Here is a 20,791-nt window from a genome sequence, read left to right on the forward strand (position 1 = left end):
TTTTTTTTTGTGGAGAAAACACGGCGTTTTACCTTTTACCAGCCAAGTAATTGAGATTTCTGAAATCCCATGCACATGCTGCTTTATTTTCCCTTGCAAATTTCTACCAAGCGTTATTCTTTCAGTGTTTTTCACTCACGCAAATGAATGGGGGGAAAATGCACACCGAAAGGCGTCAAAAAGTGCACGTTTTACCCAGCGTTTTTTTGGCTGACGCTCTGGTTTTTGCAACATGCACACTTATCAGAATGCCTAAATATTTAGGTTAATCCTGGTAGGTAAAAGCACAGTCTGTTATAGAGACCTCACTATCTCTAGCACTTGAGAACGGCTCTATTCCACCTCTTGCTAATCTGTTAACACTCAGTTCCAAGAATCCAAAAACTGGAAAGATCATGACTAGCAAAAAATGGTGTGAAAAGTTTGAGATTTTTGAGCCTTGCGCATCTGTTTGTGCAATGTATAGAGGTGAACTGTCCTTGGCTTTATCTGCACCAGATTCCTCTGGTGATGGTTTGTGGGGTCCTCATACAAGCTAGGAAGGAAGTGTTAATGGACTGGACTGAATGACTCTTCAGGAGAGCAGCTCCACAGCTCTTCACCCATAGTAAATATACAACGGATGCTATTTTATAGCTTCAGTTTTCTGCTGTACTTTATAAAAGGGCTTCTATACAAACCTGTTACTGTTTGGTATCATGGCAGAATGAGGTTTGAAAAGCCCATCCATATGTAGCAGAAAAATAGACTTGGAAACGCAAGCAAAACAGACATTGCCCAGATTTTCACTGTAAATTTTGGCAAAACCTCCAAATGTGCTTGGCTTTGAGGTTTACCACATTGATGTGACACAGCCCTGGATGTGCTGCACTGCTCTTTGATAGCATATAGCCAATGTTTAGCTGACTGTTTCTTCCTTTTTATTTTGTGATCATATAGACCTTGTACTTGGCATCAATGCTGATTAAAGCTCTCTGGAACAATGCCCTCGCTGCTAAAGCCCAGCTTTCTAAGCAAAGCTCATTTGCTTCATTACTAAATAACAACTTACCTATGGGTAATAAAAAGGGTAAGTTTGTACATGTCTACTCTTAATGATCTGCCGTCACACTCGCAGTGTATTGTGGAGTTTTCCTTGAATTGTTCTGGTGTTTTTAGGATCGCCGGCAGCCAGTCCACAGAGCAGCGACAACAGTGACACTCACCACAGTGGAGGAAGTGACATAGAAATGGATGAGCAAATCATGAATCGTTCCAAGCATGTACAGCAGCGGCTGTCTGATACGGAGGTACTCTGCTTTGTGCTTGTAGTTTTAATTTTGGTCACCTCCTAAGGCCTGGCCTACAATGTCGTAATGCTTGAAGCATGTTTTACTTTCATGTGGATGTGTGATGTTGACTGCACATACTGGTGAGTTTAGAGATTGGCTGCAGCACTGTAGACAAAATGTCACGGCTGCAGCTGATCAAAAAGACTCAAGCATCGCACTGCGCTGTGAACAATGGTTTGCCCCTTAGAGGCCTCCCCATTTTCCCAACCTACAGGTGGCTGGTAGCTGCACAGAGATGGCACACGCTCACTGTGGACACTGCTCCGATGTTCAGTGAGCTTACACTGAGACAGATCATGCTGGGAGTGTGGCCGTCACAGCGAGGCCCTCCCCATAATCAAGTGTCTGTACTCTGTACAGATCTGAGTAGCTAGTTTCAGTCCAATCCTTAGCTGGAACGGATGGAGACGTGTATATAGGGTGTCGCACCTTTGACGTATGACAAGATTAAACAAGCAAAGTGAGGCACTGGAGTGGACTTCAAAAATACCAAAAAGTGCCGGTGCTATGGTTTGATGCAATATGTTTAAAATAAAATCTTAAAACCCCACTAGTGATTCTACAATTTCCACACTGGCCACAAGGCTGTTTGTTTTCAGCAGTCACATGTACATATGCAGCAATGGACTGACGTGCCATATTGTCTCCTAAGCACGCACATTGTATGTTCTGTTGGCCGCCTTGCATCACTTTCTGTGCAGTGAAATCTCCCGTGTTATGTCACTAGGAATCCATGCAGGGGAGCTCAGATGAGACGGCAAACAGCGGTGAGGATGCAAGCAGTGGACCCGGGAGCAGTAGCGGGCACAGTGATGGGTCAAGCAATGAAGTAAATTCCAGTCATGGCAGTCAGTCTGCGGGAAGCCCGGGCAGCGAGGTGCACTCAGAGGATATAGCAGATATGGAAGCCTTAAAAGAAGACGAGGAGGACGAGGAAGAGCATTCCTGCAACCCACCAAAAAACAGCAGAGTGGCCAACTTGCAGAAGAGAAAATTGGAATCTCAAGCGGGTATTTGTTTGGGGGAGCCCCAGGGGGCATCGGACATGGGTACAGCAAGTAATGGGACTTGTAAGGACCTGGTTTTTAATTCAGAGTCTGTTCAACCAGGTGATAGTCGCATTCGCATCTTGGATGCCTGCTCCCACTCCGATGATCCTGATCACGACATGGCAGGAGAGATGAGCGACGGCCACATCCAGGGCTCTCACGATACCTGCATCACCCGGACCGGAGACTTCCTGGGAGAGACTATTGGGAATGAGCTGTTTAATTGCAGACGGTTTATAAGCCCCCAACATCACCATCACCACCACCACCACCACCACCATCACCACCATCATCACCATCACCGCCATGAGGGGTGAGTCTTTATTCAAGAGCTTTGATAAGAAGCCACAATGTCACATGGGGTGCATCCCTATTACACTCGTTACAGCACTGTTTTTTTACAAAGGGCAGTAGGGTGGGCATCTCTGGTGTGGCACCTATACATTATGGCTCTGCAGAATAACAATATCATAGGAGATTTACTAAGCTGAGGAAGTTAGAAATCTGTCTTAATTTGCACAAACAAGCAGTCTGACATGCCTGCCACCATATTTATTACACGAGTTAGACACACTTTTCCATCTCTCGTGATGAGGGATGCAGCTCAATGGTCAAAAAAAAGTGCGGCTTTAGGAGAACCACAAAGCTTCTAGAGTTGTGCCCATTGTAGACAAGCTGCCAAGATTTTTCCTAATGGCTAAAGTGCTGTGATTTGGGTTAGTGACATGGTCTCCCGTGATTGCTGCATTCTCTGTGTAGAGAGAAGGTTTGCCATTGTTCCCATAGTCTATTCGATAGGTCCTTTTAAAGAGCACCCAAAACATTTTTGTAAAAAAAAGCTAAGTAAAAACTACTTTAAACATTAAAAATGTAAGTTAGGCCTGGTTCAAGCTTGCCCAGTGCCCTACACTGTGCCCCTACATCATGGTTTCTGCTACACATTAAAAAATGGGTTTAGACAGAACCCGTGATGGGATATCCACTATAATGGGACAAATGGAGGCACTTTGGACTCCGTTTGCTCTTTGTTCTGGCGGTATCCATATTTTGACGCATGCACAAACATAGTCCACCACGTCACTGTCCACCTGAAAAAGACAATAGTGGTGCCCACTTGAAAAAGACGCAATAGTGGAAACTCAATAACTGAGCTAAAATGGCGAGCTGCCGGATGTACATTGCAGAATGTTAATTATGGTGTTTAATGTTTCACACTGTGCAACCAAAGAAATATCACACATTGTGGGAAGGAGGGTGGAGGCTTTAATCATATCTGTCATACGATATATTGTCCATGTTCAAGAAATACTGTGCTTACTTTTCAGACACATGGTGGACGACATGCTGAGTGCAGATGATGTTAGTTGTAGCAGTTCTCAAGTAAGTGCGAAGTCCGAGAAGAACATGGCTGACTTTGATGGAGAGGAGTCTGGATGTGAAGAAGAACTTGTGCAGATCAACTCACACGCCGAACTGACATCTCACCTGCAGCAGCACCTCCCCAACCTGGCTTCTATCTACCATGAACACCTCAGCCAAGGTAAAGCTAATTTATTTTTTTTAATATAGTTTTAGAGGGTTTGTATGAGAAACTGAACATCATTTACTATATAGATATATTAACAGTGCAGTTTATTTGTGGAAAATTATCCATTTTCTAAATGTGTTCTCTAAGGGTATGTGCACACGCTGCGGATTCGCAACGGTTTTGGCCCTGCGGATCCGCAGCAGAATTTGCTGCGTTGTACAGTACCATTATATACTATGGAAACCACAGTGGAGACGGTGCGGAATTTTCCACACGGTTTTTGCTGCGGTTTCCAATCTGCAGAAAGAATTGACATGTCATTCTTTTCTGCGGATTCGCTGCGATTTGCCATCTCCTCCATTGTAGAGATGAAAAACCGCAGGGCAAAACCGCAGGCTAGTCCGCAGATAAACCGCAGGTCTTTTGACCTGCGGATTTTGTGAAATCCACGCGGAAAAATCCACAGACCAATCCACAGCGTGTGGAGAGGCCGTTCTAGTGACCACTTACTTCCTCCCACAAAGGATTACACATACAGTATGAGCTGCTGTCATCTGCTGTCAGGATACTCTTGTGAACATTGTCGATGGTCATCTAGTCTGTGCCTGTATTTACCTTAAGGCTGGGAATCCACGATCCAGAAATAGCGCTTTTGGCCTCGGCGTATTTTCGCTGCGTTCTATTGAGCGCAGATAAATCCACATCTGTTCACTGAACTGCGTGAATTTACCCTATTCAATACATTCTAGTGATTAAATTTTTGTTGCAGAGACGCAAGAGAAATTGACATGCTGCGGTCCTGAAAGACGCTACATGTCAGGCTCCGCGGGTGATTCACAGGCTCATATACACGCATAGTGGACATAGGATTTCTAGAAATCCCGTCCACTATGCTGTAACATCGGGCTGCTGCTGTTTTGATGCTGCATAAATATGCATTGTCAAAACTGCAGCAATTCGTAATCGTTGACACGTACCCCAACTGTGTATAGTGACATTTAACTTGTGCAAGGCAGCATTCAGATGTCTTAGTGAATATTTACTCATCTCCTTTATATGTTCCCTGCAGGTCCTTCCGTTCATAAACACCAGTACAACAGCAATGCTGTGGTGGACATCAATCTAGATAATGTATGTAAAAAGGGTAACACGCTACTGTGGGACCTGGTACAGGATGAGGACGCTGTGAGTTATCATTTAGACTTTTGAAGTGTATGGATTTGATCATTATTTGTGGTTTTGTCTGTCACTATATGCACTTTTCTGATTTTGCAGGTTCACCTTTCTGAAGGGTTAATAAATGAAGCAGAGAAACTTCTCTGCTCATTAGTTTGCTGGTTTACGGACAGGCAAATTAGAATGCGTTTCATTGAGGGCTGCCTAGAAAACCTCGCTAATAATAGGTAAGGAATAATAGAACAGATTATCATAGGTTTTCTCTGAACATGATGAAAACATGATCCTATCAAACAAATCTATACTTATCTATCTATGACATGTAAGCAACTGCCATTGTTGGCAGCCTCTTTCCAAAAGGGTCATTTCGAAAGTTGCTCACTTGCACATTTGGAGGTGATCAGCGCCGAAGATGTCACGTTTGCAGATACCTGCTGGGATGCACACTTATTTGGCAGATATCCTGCAACCATCCTATTAAATGACAGCTGCTGGGATGCACACGCAATCTGCAACTACCATGTACCTGTATACGACAGAGACTTGCTTCCTGGAAGGTGTCTATAGTTGTGATGCCATCTTTTGATACAGACGTGACTGGTGCCGGTAGAAGTCTCTCTTGGTCTGTTCCCCCAAATGTTATACACTGTACGGCCATACAGTGACATACAATGGCCATTGGTTACAATGCAAGCAAAATTTTTTACCTTACCGTGCGCAATTTTTTACAGTAAAAGCTATGAAGAATAGATGTAACATACAAACCTAGCAAAAAAGTTTGACAAGTATGAATTGGACTGTGAACAGTTTCCCTCACATTGGCAAACAGAGAAATATGCCTAGTTTTCTTGATGAAATTTAAGATCCTTTGTGGAACATAAAGTGCAACAATCCGATATTTATGGGCAGATAATATCAAACAGAAATGTTACCTTACTTTGCAAAGTATGTAGCGCTATCCATAATTAAAATGGTTGTCTACTACTTTTTCATTGATGATCTATCCTTATAATCGGTCTGGGTCCGACACCTGGCAACCCCACCGATCAGCTGTTCTCTGTGTCGTCAGTGGTAGCTGATGGCCAGAACTGCTCGATTGCAGAGCTGCTCCGTTTTTTTTTTTTTTTTATAGTGGCCACGGCAGAGTTCTGCACATTCGCTTACTATAGATAGGTTTGAATAGGAGGTGAATGTACAGTGCCCTTCTGTGGCCACTGATAAGATGGAGCAGCTCCGCAATCGAGCAGTTCCAGTTGGCGGTCACCACAGCCAACACAAAGAACAGCAGATCAGTGGGAGTGCTGGGTATCGGACCCCGACTGATCAGACATTGATCCCTTATACTAAGGATAAATTATCAATGCAAAAGTAGTGAACAACCTCTTTAAGTATAATTAGCACCTCTACACTAGAACAATATCCAACTTTTATTACATGTGGTCCTACACCCTGCCAGTCTGTGCCCCACACTGCACATTGTGGTATAAAAGTGCAATCACCTAGTAAGTCAAACATTGCATGTTACAAGAGGAGCGTTTGACATTTCTCCATCGCTTCATTGGGGGACACAGAAACCATGGGTATATGCTACTGCCACTAGGAGGCTGACACTATGCACAGAGAAAGGTTAGCTCCTCTTCCGCAGTATACACCCCACCGACCGGCACTAATTTCCTCAGTTTAGCTTAGTGTCAGTAGGAGGTGGACACGGGTCTTTCATTAGACCCATATCTACCTCAGCGTGCATCGTTCCCTTGCAGGTTCCGGAGGGATATGGAGTGAACAGTCACATCCGTACTCCCACAAAGAGACTATGAGTACGGCGTGTACTGCCACCCCGTATCCGCATAGCTCTCCACGGCAGGACCAAGAGCCCCGAGCACGGATGCGTGTCAGGCGATCCACCTGGTCCTCGCCCCCCGTCTCCCACCCACTCGCCCACCAGAGCCTGTCGGTCTGGAAGAGACGCAGACCTTCTTCTATGGAAGAGGACATGATCATGATAAGGTACAGGTTTTTGCTGAGAGGTAAGTATGGGACCCCGGAGTGTCACCTCCTCTGCCTGCCTCCCACGTCTCCCCAGCTACACCTCTCTCTCTCGGGTACCTTGCGGAGCGGGCGCTCTAAGTGACATGTCCCCAGGTGTCACGAGCAGCCTCTTCCTCTCTCTGCGCCCCCCTTCCCTCCTCTCCCCGGTTGCACTTATCTTGTTTCGGCTCAACAGCCGGGCAGCAGGCATGGATCCATTGCGGGGCGATCGCGCGGCAGTGCATCGTTGCCTCTGTGCCGCCCCACGCTCCCCGCCGGCCGCCGCATCTACTCCAGGCCTCGGCTTCTATTGCGGCCTTGTTCGGCGTCGCGGCCACGCCCCCCGCCTTTTTCGTTAGGTGGGCTTCTGTCCTGCTCGTTCTAAGCCCGCCCATCGCTCGCTCCCTCCCATTCTAGGCCGCCCTCCGCTCTTTCCCTCCACGTCTGCGCTCCGGAGGCGGCGCTCAGCAGCGGGCGGTACCACCTTTGGCTGCAGTTAACCCCGCCCTCCTCCATGTCTCCACAAGGAAGCGCGTGTTTTTTCTACCGGGCTCTCAGGCGGCCGCCAGAAACACCTTCCAGAGTCTACGCTCCTCATTCTGAGTTTGCCAAGCTCCTCACCAGGGAGAGGGAAAATCCGACCAGGCGCATTCAAAGAGGGAAGCGCCTCGGCGTGCTGTATCCATTCTCTCAAGAGCTTACCGACAATTGGTCGGCTTCTCCCTCTGTAGACGCTCCTGTGTCCAGACTACCTAACAGCACGGTCCTTCCGATTTCAGTTGTGGCGGCTTTGAAGGATTCTAACGACAGGATCATAGAATCCTTAGTAAAGTCAGCATTGGAAGCGGCTGTGACGGTGCTAAGCCCAGCCTTTGCCTCCACTTGGGTAGCAAAGGCCATAGCTACTTGGGCGGAAGATCTCCGCCAAGGCATTCTTGATGGAGCCCAACCAGAGCGTTTGGCCGAGATAGCCAACCAGGTCTCCCATGCAGGGGATTATCTGGTCTCTGCCTCCTTGGATGCCGCCTCTTGCGCAGCTCAAGCGTCCAGCAACTTAGTTGCAATCCGGCGTACAATTTGGCTCAAGGCTTGGCAGGCGGATTTGTCGTCTAAAAAGTCCCTTACCAATCTGCCCTTTCAGGGTGCGCGTCTCTTCGGATCCCAGCTGGACCAGATTATCAAAGACGCCACTGGGGGCACAAGCTCTCTTCTCCCTCAGTCCAAGCCTCGTAGACCCCCTCCAAGGCAGAATCTTTTTCCAACCAACAAAGGCCGCAAGCACGCCAGGATAGGAAGAAGGTCTCCTTTAGGCCCACTCCATCCTGGAGATCTCACTCCTCCCAGGGCAGATCCTCCAGGTCCAGAACTGGAAGGTCCACTTCGGCATGACTATCTACAAAGCTCCGAGGCGCCTTTCCAACTGGGCAGCCGACTCCTTTTCTTCAGGGACGTCTGGCTTGCCTCAGTGGAAGACGCTTGGGTCATGGAAGTTGTATCCTCAGGATACAAGATAGAGTTCGTTTCTCGGCCCCGGGATCGCTTCGAGTCCCATCTTCCAAAAGACCCCGCCTTAGTTCCGGGCTTCTTTGCATCCATCGACTCGCTTCTCAGTTAAGGGGTCATTGTGCCTGTTCCCGAAACAGAGCGATTCACAGGGTTTTACTCAAACCTGTTTGTAGTGCCGAAAAAAGGTGGCGCGGTTCGGCCCATTCTGGACCTCAAACTGCTGAACAAGAGGGGTCCGCCTGCGTCCTTTCAGGATGGAGTCCCTTCGTTCAGTAATCGCTTCCATGGAGGCGCAGGAATTCATGTGTTCAGTAGACATTCAAGATGCCTATTTGCATGTCCCCCTCTTTTACGGGCATCAGAAATTTCTGCGTTTTGCGATTCATCAGGACCACTACCAGTTTGTCGCCCTGTCGTTCGGTCTCGCCTCCGCGCCCAGAGTGTTTACAGAGATCATGGCGGCTTTGATTGCACTGTTGAGGATCAGAGGTCTTGTACTCTTCCCTTACCCCGACGACATTCTAATCAAAGCTCCGTCTTTTCTCCAAAGCTTTACCATCGTTCTCGACACCCTGTCCAGTTTCAGGTGGCTCGTAAACAAGAGGAAGTCCTGCCTCATTCCGACTCAACGTCTTTTCTTTCTAGGCTTATTGTTCGACACCTGTCGATCGAGGGTCTTTCTCCTGGAAGAGAAGTTGATCTCTCTGCGGCGAGATGTTCGATCGCTACAGAGCCTAAAGCTTCCATCTTTCCGGTCAGCCATGAAAGTCTTGGGAAAGATGGTGGCAACGACCGAAGCGATCCCCTTTGCTCAATTTCACACGAGACCGCTTCAACAGGCCATTCTGTCTCGGTGGAACAGGTCCTTTCTCTCCCTGGATCGTCTAATTCGCCTCTCCTTCTGGGTCAAACAGTCCCTCAATTGGTGGCTGAGGTCACCCCTCAGTTACCTGGGCCTGTCATTCCTTCCGATTTACTGGCAGATTGTGACAACGGAGGCCAGCCTTCTTGCCTGGGGAGCTGTGTTTCGCAATCAGACGGTTCAGGGTCGGTGGTCGACCCAAAAGTCAACTCTGCCGATCAACGTCCTCGAGATACGGGCGATTTATCTGTCTCTCATTCACTGGGAAAGGCTTCTCGGGTCTGCCGGTCCGGATTCAGACAGACAATGCCACAGCGGTGGCATATGTCAACCACCAAGGGGGGACACGGAGCTCCTCGGCTCTATCGGAAGTGTCCGGGATTCTCCACTGGGCAGAGGTATCGGTCCCAGCGATATCTGCAGTGCAAATTCCCGGCGTGGACAACTGGTCCGCCAATTTTCTCAGCCGCGAGGGTCTCGCGGCGGGAGCGTGGTCCTTACATCCGGACATCTTTCATCAGCTTTGCCGTCTTTGTTGGACTCCGGACGTGGACCTGCTGGCGTCTCGCCTGAGCAGAAAGGTCCCACAGTTCCTATCCAGGGCCCGAGATCCTCTCGCAGTGGGCGCCGATGCTCTGACCATTCCCTGGTCGCAGTTTAAGCTCCCTTATCTGTTCCCTCCCCTTCCTCTTCTTCCCAAGCTGTTGAAGAAAATCAAGGCGGAAGGGGTACCAGTCATCCTCATCACTCCGGATTGGCCCAGAAGGGCTTGGTTCGCGGACATCGTCAATCTTCTCGCGGACGCCCCCTGGAAGCTTCCAGACAGAGCGGATCTGCTGTCTCAAGGTCCAATCTGTCATCCCAATTCTCTGCCGCTCAATTTAACGGCGTGGCTGTTGAAACCGCGGTTCTGAAGCGGTCAGGTTTTTCAGATCGGGTTATTCACACCATGATCCGGGCTAGAAAACCATCGTCTTCGAGAATTTATTATCGTACATGGAAGGCCTATTTCACTTGGTGCGAGGCCAATGACGTTCCGCCCATGTCCTTTTCTCTCCCTTCTATCCTGGTGTTCCTCCAGGCAGGCCTAGATGCGGGCCTTGCCCTCAGTTCTTTGAAGGATCAGGTTTCGGCGCGCCATTCTTTTTCAGAAGAAGTTGGCCTCCCGTCCGCAGGTCAAAGCCTTTCTTCAGGGAGTGGCTCATACGGCACCTCCGTACCGCGCTCCCGTGGATCCATGGGATCTCAATCTGGTTTTGGAGGCTTTTCAACGGTCTCCCTTTTGAACCTCTCAGGGGTGTCTCCCTGTCCCTTCTCTTCTGGAAAGTGGCCTTTCTGGTGGCCATCACCTCCATCCGGCGTGTGTCGGAAATGGCGGACCTTTCTTGTCGCCCCCCCTTTCCTGTTGCTCCATCAGGACAAGTTGGTCCTCCGGCCCCCGCCTTCCTTCCTTCCTAAGGTGGTGTCCACTTTTCACCTAATTGAGGACATTGTTCTCCCGTCCTTTTGTCCGGGTCCAATCCACCCTCTGGAGCGCTCCTTGAACAAGCTAGACCTGGTCAGGGTCATGAAGGTCTACCTGGCTAGGACGTCTCCCTTGTGGAAGACACTCTCTTTTCATCATTCCAGATGGTGCGCGGAAAGGTCAGCCGGCCTCCAAGGCTACCATTGCTCGCTGGATCAGATCGGCAATTTTGGAGGCCTACCGGGTCAAGCATCGAGTGCCCCCTCCAGGAATTAGAGCTCACTCTACCCGGGCAGTGGGTGCCTCCTGGGCGGTGCACCACAGAGCTTCTGCGCAGCAGCTCTGCAAAGTGGCAACCTGGTCTTCGATCCACACTTTTGCCAAATTTTACAAGGTCCACACCTACGCTTCGGCGGACACCAGCCTAGGCAGAAGGATCTTGCAAGCAGCGGTGGTGAGTCCGCTGACCTGATGGAAGTTGTTTCCCACCCCAGGGACTGCTTTGGGACGTCCCATGGTTTCTGTGTCCCCCAATGAAGCGATGGAGAAAACAGGATTTTTGGTTGCTTACCGTAAAATCTGTTTCTCGGAGCCTTCATTGGGTGACACAGCACCCTCCCATATTCTGCAACTCAGGTTCTTAGGTTGTTTGTTGATTACAGTTGAGTTGTCCTGTTTTCATTCTGTTTTGTTACTTCTCCTACTGCTTTCTCACTAACTAAGAAAATTAGTGCCGGTCGGTGGGGTGTATACTGCGGAGGAGGAGCTAACCTTTTTCTGTGCTTAGTGGCAGCAGCATACACCCATGGTTTCTGTGTCCCCCAATGAAGGCTCCGAGAAAGATTTTACGGTAAACAACCAAAAATCCTGTTTTAATCCTTTAAAAAAAAAACAAAACAAAAAAAAAACCCCACACTTTTCAGAATTTAGACCGGGCTCTGGCCTGTGCTTAGCTGGGCCTCCTGGATTTTGGTGTAGAAAACGTCACACAGTTTATGAAAATACAGCTTCACCTTTTTGACCACTCAGAAAAATAATCTCTATTGTCTTCAAGAGGAAAAAAAATAAAACTGCTGTAAGAAAATGACGCACGTAGATTTACATCCACTGCAAATGTACATGAATGTAACCTCTCCAAAATGTATTACACATTCTCGGTGATCCTTAAATTTATTGCATTTTCATTGCTTCCTGTACAGTATAAGATTATGACCCTTTGATAATGGTTTTCACTTTTTTGTTTTCAGGTCTGTAGTTGTCTCTCTCCGACTCCTGCCCAAGTTGTTTGGTACATTTCAACAGTTTGGAAGCAGTTATGATACCCACTGGATAACCATGTAAGTTACAAAAGACCCCATCCCCCTGCCCACAGCAGTTTCTTCACATATGGCAAATGTCCATTGTGGGACAATCTATTAACCTGATAGGCCACACACAACAGGGTCCGTTCCTTGTTACAGTTCTGTGCTTGACCCTTTCTTGCAGCCGTATTTACTTTAAAGTATAGCAACATGGCCGATGCTAAAGCAGACTACTTATACAAGTCGAGGTCCATCTCACAGAAGACTTGGTTGTAAAACTGCGAAACTCTTACTGTATTCTGTAAACACTCCCAACTTTCCAACTGCTAATTATGGAGCCTGCACCACATAGTCATGCCTCCACGATTATAGGTACAGTCAGCAGCACCTCTCAAATATTTAAGTAGTCTTTGTCAAGATTTACCAATCAAAGAGATGCAGCCATGCCATTCTGAAAGTGTCCTGTATGCATCCAGTTTAGCTTTATCATAGGGCTTTTTAGAGCTTTGGTACATAAATTCGACATGTGGAGAGCACCAACTTAGCCATATAGACACAAGTTTTCAACGTTGAACCAGTTTAGTCTCTGACTTTATTTTTTTTGCAGGTGGGCAGAGAAGGAATTAAACATGATGAAGCTGTTCTTTGACAATTTGGTGCACTACATCCAGTCTATTCGAGATGGGAGACACAAGCATGTTCTGTAAGTTTTTGTGCATCAAATGTGTGTAATATATGTGGAATTGTTCAGAGTAAAGAGTTTTCTCTCTAAATATTAGCTATCCATGGACCTTTGCTGATTAAAAGTGAATGAACCTGTGGAACTCCTGCTATTCACTGCCTTATTTACTTCTATACATTATTCCTAGACACTGTGGATTGGTGTAAAATATATTTATTGGCAATACCCATTTCAATGACAATTTTCCAGAATTGATTCACCATTGTATGCATGTTAGTCTTCTGTTCCAATGCAAGTTTATTGAACTTGTTAAAAAGGCAACATGCAGTAAACTCCTGTCCTGGTTCCTGCACGTACCCAGCACGATAATGATTACATTTATGTCTGTGCAGAAATCTGATTAGTTTCTTTTGATATGTTAACATTTGGGTATGGGTCAATATTAGCAGTGACAAATCACAAAATGATTTTGAAATTTTTACTGTTCAGGTACAGCCACAGTGCAGAGGTCCAGGTTCGTCTTCAGTTTTTAACATGTGTGTTCTCAACGTTAGGATCACCAGATCATTTTAGTAAGTATTCGGCACATTTCAGTTTATTTTCAGTATTGATATACTATCTGCTGCTTGACACTGCTTCCAGTAAGTAATAGATATGCAAAATGGACTCTAGTTTGCACATTTAGAAGCTCTTTAAGTATTTCCTTTCCCTTTGACAGGATTGAGTTTGGAGCAGGTGGACATCCTGTGGCACTGCCTAGTAGAAGATTTGGAGTGCTATGATGATGCTTTACATTGGTTCCTAAATCAGGTTCGCAGCAAAGATCAGCATGCCATGGGAATGGAAACTTACAAGCATCTCTTCTTAGAAAAGGTAATTAATTTCATAATTCTTTTTGTTTGACATGACTGTCAACAGACCATGGTTGGATCCAGAATACTCTGCTTGACCCCTGGGTCTCCTTGCCTGAACTACCCTGCCTCATATAAACAATAAATCACTAAAGAGATAAATATTACTCAGAATTGTTAAAGGGGATTACTCTGTCGCCTAATTGGGGGACACAGAACCGTGGGTGTTATGCTGCTGTCCACTACGAGGCGACACTATGCATAATCTGAAAAAGATTAACTTTGGCTCCTCCTCTGCAGTATACACCCCTGGACGGCGTCAGCCTTCTCCAGTTTTTGCTTAGTGTCGCAAGGAGGCACACCTTTTTTTTCTTCCGTTTTTTTCCTTTTTTTGTCCGGAAATACAGATGAAGAAAAGAGGGTCTCCAGCGAGACTCCCGGCATGGCTCCCTCCTCGGTCCCCTATTAGGGGTACCCGGTTGAAGTCGAGGTGGCTATTCCCCATGTCGCTCCCTCCCCAGTCCCTCGGGTCCTGGTTCGAGGTCGAGACCCCCCTCCTTCCCCAACCCCTTTAAGGGGTCTGGGTTGAGGTAGAGGCAAGGATGAAGACCCCCTGACGGTGACAGACGCACCCTCCCTAATCCCCCGCAGGGGGCATTAGGTTGAGACGCCTCAGGTAGGGTCGGAGATCAGGCAGCGTTCCGCAGCTTCCAGGGACCCCAGGCCGGCTGAGGGATCCTGTTGGGGCCGGGGGAGGGTGCGGACTGGATGGCACAGCAGAGACAGGGCTTTTTCTGCGTCCCTGTCTCTGCAGCAGCAGCGGCTCCACAGCGCTTCACGGGCCCCACATACAGAAACCGCTACCCCTGCTACCCCCACCGCTATCCAGTCGACCATTCTGGGGGGGTCTGGTACAAATCCGCCCCCCCCCCCCCCCCCCCCCCGGACTACCGCGCCGCTCTGGAGCCCTCCTGGGCATCAGGCCTCTAATTTAGACCGCCCCCCCGGCCCACCCCCCGGATGACCAAAATGACACACTGGAGTGTCATAGAAGGGGCGGATTGAGGCAGAAAGGGGGCGTTTTTACACAGCCAGCGCGCCTTTTTCAGCTCTCCGCCCCCTCCTCCCTCTCCTCAGAGTCCCGGTGGCCATTTTTTTCTGGATGAGATCCAGGAGAGGAGCATCACAGCGGTCTCCGGGGGGCACAGAACTGGGATCTGTCGGCGCTGGACCTAGGGGCACACCGGTGGGGTAAGCTCACAGCTGGGTTCTCATTACTCAGCTGTGAATCTATACTTTCTATAAGGCTCTCTGTGGGTTCCCTCTGCGTAGCCACCCCTGTACGATCCCTTATAGCCAGCCTCTGTGCACTATGCCGGGCTCAAGGAAGAGAACCAGGCAGGAATGTTTCTATGCATTCTGCACAGCCTGCAAAGCCACGCTCCCTAGTGGCAGCACGTATCCGCACTGCCGGGACTGCATCCTGAACTCTGGGTCAGAACCCCAGGGAGTCCCTACTGACGCTTCAGTGTCACAGGCCACGCCGGAATGGGCAACTCAGATGTCTCAGTCCATGACACAGTCCATAGACAACCTAACTGCTACATTGCTGCAAGCTCTGCAGAGTCGGGACCCGGCTATGGACGGTACACAGCAAACGGACAGCTTGTCTCAGGAACATGCTGCTTCCGACTCTCACAGACGTAAGCGGACCCACAGGTCTCGATCACCTGAGTCGCACTATAGCACAAGGTCGTCCCCCTCCAGGGAGAGACAGCGTCTTCCAGGTCTTCTGGGCAGTCCCCTGCCACAGACAGACAGTGCAATTTACCACAGGGATCCCCCACCACAGAAGACCCCCGCCCCAGGTCGTCCTCCAGGGATCACCTTAGCGAGGCACAGGATTCGGAGGGCATCTGTGACTCTGACTCAGATAACGAAACGGACAAGTCCGTGGTACCTTCTCCCTCTAGCAATACAGCGCTAGTTGAGGACATAATTTCTGCCATTCATCGGGTGCTAAAAATTCCAGAGTCGGCCCCGGAAGTCCCAGAACATAGGATTTGCTTCGAAAGTGCTCAGAAACCACCTAAGGTCTTCCCTAATCACCATGAGTTTGAGAAAATACTTACCAAACAGTTTGCGCAGCCTGAGAAAAAATTCGCTAATCGCAAATATTTGGAAGCGAAGTACCCCTTCCCACAGAAAGACACCAAACAATGGACAGATCCACCTGAAGTGGACCCTCCGGTTTCTAGGCTAGTAGCGCAGACTTTACTCTCTCTGCCGGATAGCTCAACCCTCAGGGACGCAGCAGACCGGCAAGTAGAACGCATGGCTCTTTCTATTTTCGAAGCGGCAGGCGCCTCTCTGGGCCCTGCGTTTGCTTCAGTTTGGGCAGCCAAGGCAATCCTGGCTTGGGCCAAAAAACTACAGGAGGGTCTTCAGGCTTCAAATCCTGAGCTCTCGGACCAAGCGGTCCAGATAGCAGTGGTAGCAGACTACGTGATTCATGCAGCCCTGGATTCCGCCAGAGGTGTAGCGGGAATAGCATCAAACGCCATCACGATCCGATGCATCCTCTGGCTGCGAGAATGGAAAGCGGATGCAGCCTCAAAGAAGTCCCTCATGCGACTTCCGTATTTTACTGGAAGACTTTTCGGCGAAAAGTTGGACACCATGATAGCCAATGCCACTGGGGGTAAGAGTACCTCTCTCCCTCAACTAAAACCGAAACGCACGTTTAAACGAAGAAACCAGACGCGATTCCGATCCTTTCGGAACTCCTCGGGCTGGTCCGTTTCGCGCCCAGTGCAAAACCGTAACCGTTCTCCACGCAGGGACAACCCACGGACGCAGCAGCGACCGGACAGGGCTTGGCAGTCGAAAGCAGGCCAAGCGAAACCCAAGGGAGGAAAACCTCAGAACTTCGCTTCATCATGACTCGCGACCTCCGGAAGACACCCCACCAGTAGGCGGCCGACTTTTACTCTTTCAGCAAGTCTGGCTGCCTATTACAGAAGACAGGTGGGTCAGGGAAATAGTGTCTTCCGGATACAAGATAGTTCACTTCCGTTCCACCGAACCGGTTCTTCCTTTCTATTCCTCCAACACCACCAGAAAAGGCTTGTGCTTTCCACCAAGCGGTTTCCTCTCTCCTTCAATCAGGAGTTGTGGTGCCGGTTCCCGTGAACGAGAGATTCCGAGGATTCTACTCAAATTTGTTCGTAGTCCCCAAGAAAGGAGGCGGCGTCCGACCCATACTGGACCTAAAACAGCTCAACAATTACATACGGGTCCGTCATTTCCGCATGGAGTCCCTCCGGTCCATCATTGCATCCATGGACCAGGGAGAATACCTCGCCTCCATAGACATACAGGATGCGTATCTCCACATACCAATTGCTCCCGCCCACCAAAGGTTTCTCAGGTTCGCGGTCAACCAAAACCACTACCAGTTTGTCGCCCTTCCGTTCGGACTCGCCACGGCTCCAAGAACGTTCACCAAAGTCATGGCGGCCACCATGGACGTCCTGCACTCAAGAGGCATTCTAGTCGTCCCGTACCTGGACGACCTCCTCATCAAGTCTCCCACTTTCAAAGACTGCGAGGTCAGTGTCTCAATCACACTAGACACTCTGAGTCGCCTGGGATGGCTAGTCAACCTACAGAAATCGTCGACTATCCCAACTCGGACTCTAACATTCCTGGGAATGGTATACGACACCGCCAGGGGCCTGGTGCTCCTTCCCAAGGACAAGACACTGGCCATCCGTCTGGGAGTTCGCACACTCCTTCGCAGTCCTCCTCGATCTCTCCGGTTTGCCATGAGAGTCCTCGGCCGGATGGCAGCAGCAATAGAGGCAGTGCCATTTGCCCAGTTTCACCTCAGGGTCCTTCAACTAGCCATACTCAGATCTTGGGACAGGAACCCCTTCTCCCTCGACAGGGAGTTCAGGTTGACGTCATCAACCAGGAGGTCCCTGCATTGGTGGCTCAAACCAACCTCGCTTACACGAGGGAAGCCATTCCTCTCAGGACAATGGAAGATCCTGACTACCGATGCAAGCCTGACAGGCTGGGGGGCGGTGCACCTACATCACAGGGCACAGGGCAAGTGGTCACCGAGGGAAGTGACTTTGCCCATCAATGTTCTGGAAATCAGGGCCATTCTCTTGGCACTGAGAGCCTTTCATCACTTGCTTGCAGCCTCGCACATACGGATACAGTCGGACAATGCCACGGCTGTGGCATACGTGAACCACCAAGGCAGGACCCGCAGCGCCCAGGCGATGAGAGAAGTGGCTCATATCCTCCGCTGGGCGGAAGACACGAGGTCGGAACTTTCTGCGGTACACATTCCGGGTGTAGAAAACTGGGAAGCCGACTTCCTCAGCAGGCAAGGAATGGACTCGGGGGAGTGGTCTCTCCATCCCGAGATTTTTTGCCAGATCTGTCAACGCTGGGGAACCCCGGAAGTGGACCTAATGGCATCCCATCTCAATACCAAGGTCCCCAATTTCATGGCCAGGACACACGACCCACGGTCGCTCGGAGCGGATGCCCTGGTCCAGGACTGGTCCCAGTTCCGACTCCTGTACATTTTTCCACCCCTCCCCCTAATCGCCAGGGTCGTGAGGAAGATCAAGCAAGAGGGAGTTCCGACCATCCTCATCGCGCCAGACTGGCCCAGACGTACATGGTACGCGGACATCGTCCAACTTACAGCAGACGCCCCCTGGCGTCTACCCGACCGTCACGATTTTCTGTCTCAAGGTCCGTTCTTCCACCAGAATTCAGGGGCTCTCAATTTGACGGCATGGCCCTTGAAACCTGGATTCTAACCCAGGCAGGTTTTTCACCGGCAGTCATTGCAACTATGATCAGGGCAAGGAAGCCGGCCTCCGCCAAGCTCTATTATCGTACCTGGAGAGCTTTCGTTTCTTGGTGCGAATCTCATGGACAAGTCCCACTCCCTTATTCCCTCCCGAAGGTACTAGGTTTTCTTCAATCGGGCCTAGATGCCAAGCTATCCCTAAGTTCGCTTAAGAGTCAGGTGTCGGCGCTTTCAGTCCTTTTTCAAAAGCGCATTGCTATTAAACCGCAAGTAAGGACTTTCATCCAGGGAGTTTCCCGATTGGTTCCTCCCTACAAACGTCCGCTGGATACGTGGGACCTCAATCTGGTCCTGACAGCATTGCAAGCTCCACCCTTCGAACCTCTTAGAGGAGTTCCACTCTCCATTCTGTCTCAGAAAGTGGTTTTTCTAGTGGCGATCACCTCGTTACGCAGAGTGTCGGAATTGTCAGCACTTTCCTGCAGACGGCCTTTCCTAGCCTTTCACCAGGACAAGGTGGTTCTCCGCACGGTACCATCCTTCCTTCCGAAGGTTGTGTCCAACTTTCACCTCAATGAGGACATTTCACTGCCATCCCTTTGCCCGGTTCCGGTTCATAGAGTGGAGAAGGCTCTGCATACGCTTGACCTCGTCAGAGCATTGCGGATTTACGTGTCCAGGACTGCACCTTTCCGGAAATCTGATTCCCTCTTCATTCTTCCGGAAGGTAGTTGCAAGGGGCTGCCGGCTTCCAAGGCTACCCTTGCCAGGTGGATCAAGTCCACCATACATGAGGCCTACCGACTTAACAGTTCCCCTCTTCCGGCCGGTATCACGGCACACTCTACACGGGCAGTAGGGGCCTCCTGGGCCATTCGGCATCAGGCTTCGGCACAACAAGTGTGTAAGGCGGCCACTTGGACTAGCCTACACACGTTTACGAAACACTACAGTGTTCATACCCAGTCCTCAGCGGATGCGAGCCTGGGTAGACTGGTTCTGCAGGCGGCAGTACCCTAAGTCTAGGGAACTGTCAACACAATATTCGTCCACTGCTTCCCACCCAGGGACTGTTTTGGGACGTCCCACGGTTCTGTGTCCCCCAATTAGGCGACAGAGTAAAGGAGATTTTTGTGTACTCACCGTAAAATCTCTTTCTCTTAGCCTTTAATTGGGGGACACAGCTCCCACCCTGTTGCCCTTACGGGCCGTTGTTTACTGTTGAGTTCTCATATTGTTCTTTGAGCTCGTACATAGTAGCCTTCTTACAGGCATGGTTATGTTATTTGATTACGTTCCTCCTTATGCTTTGGCACAAAACTTGGAGAAGGCTGACGCCGTCCAGGGGTGTATACTGCAGAGGAGGAGCCAAAGTTAATCTTTTTCAGATTATGCATAGTGTCGCCTCCTAGTGGACAGCAGCATAACACCCACGGTTCTGTGTCCCCCAATTAAAGGCTAAGAGAAAGAGATTTTACGGTGAGTACACAAAAATCTCCTTTTTCCGGTTTTAATCTACAAGTCTGCCGTCACACTGTGACATCAGACTTGTGAATGTTAACATTGTGCCTTTGTGCACTTTGGGGATACTCCGGGAGCCGGTTGTCATATGACTGCAATTATGCAATTTGCATACTTTCCACCACATTCCGACTAGACTGTTTTCGCCACGCTCAATACATTTGCATTGAGTGAGGCCATGCCTGTTTAGTTGGCATGTGACCGCATGTATGCAAATCACATACTTGCAGTCATGCTCCCACCGCCTTTGTCACCTGAGAATCCTCACAGTGCACGATGTGAGGATTCACAAGTCTGCAGTCATACTTGTAGCTTACAGCCAGGCTACCCCTTCAGGTGTATGCACACACAAAATGTATGATGTATTTTTATTTGTAGATGCCACAGCTGAAACCTGAAACTATTAGCATGACAGGCCTCAACCTGTTTCAACATCTGTGCAATCTCGCTCGATTAGCAACTAGTGCCTATGATGGTGGCTCAAACTCTGAGGTAAGTCATAATCCTTGATGATCAGATTTCTTTAGGTTACTTGTTCTCAGTATCCCAACAAATTACAGCTTAACCCCTTCAAGACATTCACCGTATTAGTCGTGTCCCTCCCTTTGAAGAGGGCTCCGGCGGTGAACCCACATCTTTCCCGGCACGTTAGCC

General features: G+C 49.3%; 1 protein-coding gene across 1 annotated transcript in view; it reads left to right on the forward strand.

Moving 5' to 3' along the window:
• The window catches only part of LOC141079250 (ubiquitin carboxyl-terminal hydrolase 34), a 157,321-nt gene that overhangs the window by 31,998 nt on the left and 104,532 nt on the right, over positions 1 to 20,791 (forward strand). Inside the window, exons 9-20 of the mRNA XM_073565292.1 lie at positions 940 to 1,069; positions 1,159 to 1,289; positions 2,059 to 2,341; positions 2,441 to 2,693; positions 3,706 to 3,920; positions 4,978 to 5,093; positions 5,184 to 5,311; positions 12,193 to 12,282; positions 12,854 to 12,949; positions 13,418 to 13,500; positions 13,647 to 13,801; positions 20,516 to 20,629. Of these exons, the coding sequence (XP_073421393.1) occupies positions 940 to 1,069; positions 1,159 to 1,289; positions 2,059 to 2,341; positions 2,441 to 2,693; positions 3,706 to 3,920; positions 4,978 to 5,093; positions 5,184 to 5,311; positions 12,193 to 12,282; positions 12,854 to 12,949; positions 13,418 to 13,500; positions 13,647 to 13,801; positions 20,516 to 20,629 (1,794 nt within the window). The remainder of the gene's footprint in view (positions 1 to 939; positions 1,070 to 1,158; positions 1,290 to 2,058; positions 2,342 to 2,440; positions 2,694 to 3,705; positions 3,921 to 4,977; positions 5,094 to 5,183; positions 5,312 to 12,192; positions 12,283 to 12,853; positions 12,950 to 13,417; positions 13,501 to 13,646; positions 13,802 to 20,515; positions 20,630 to 20,791) is intronic.

The sequence above is a fragment of the Dendrobates tinctorius genome, unplaced genomic scaffold, assembly GCF_039654945.1.
Source record: "Dendrobates tinctorius isolate UK_male_01 unplaced genomic scaffold, ASM3965494v1 ptg000638l, whole genome shotgun sequence".
Classification (NCBI taxonomy): Eukaryota; Metazoa; Chordata; class Amphibia; order Anura; family Dendrobatidae; genus Dendrobates; species Dendrobates tinctorius.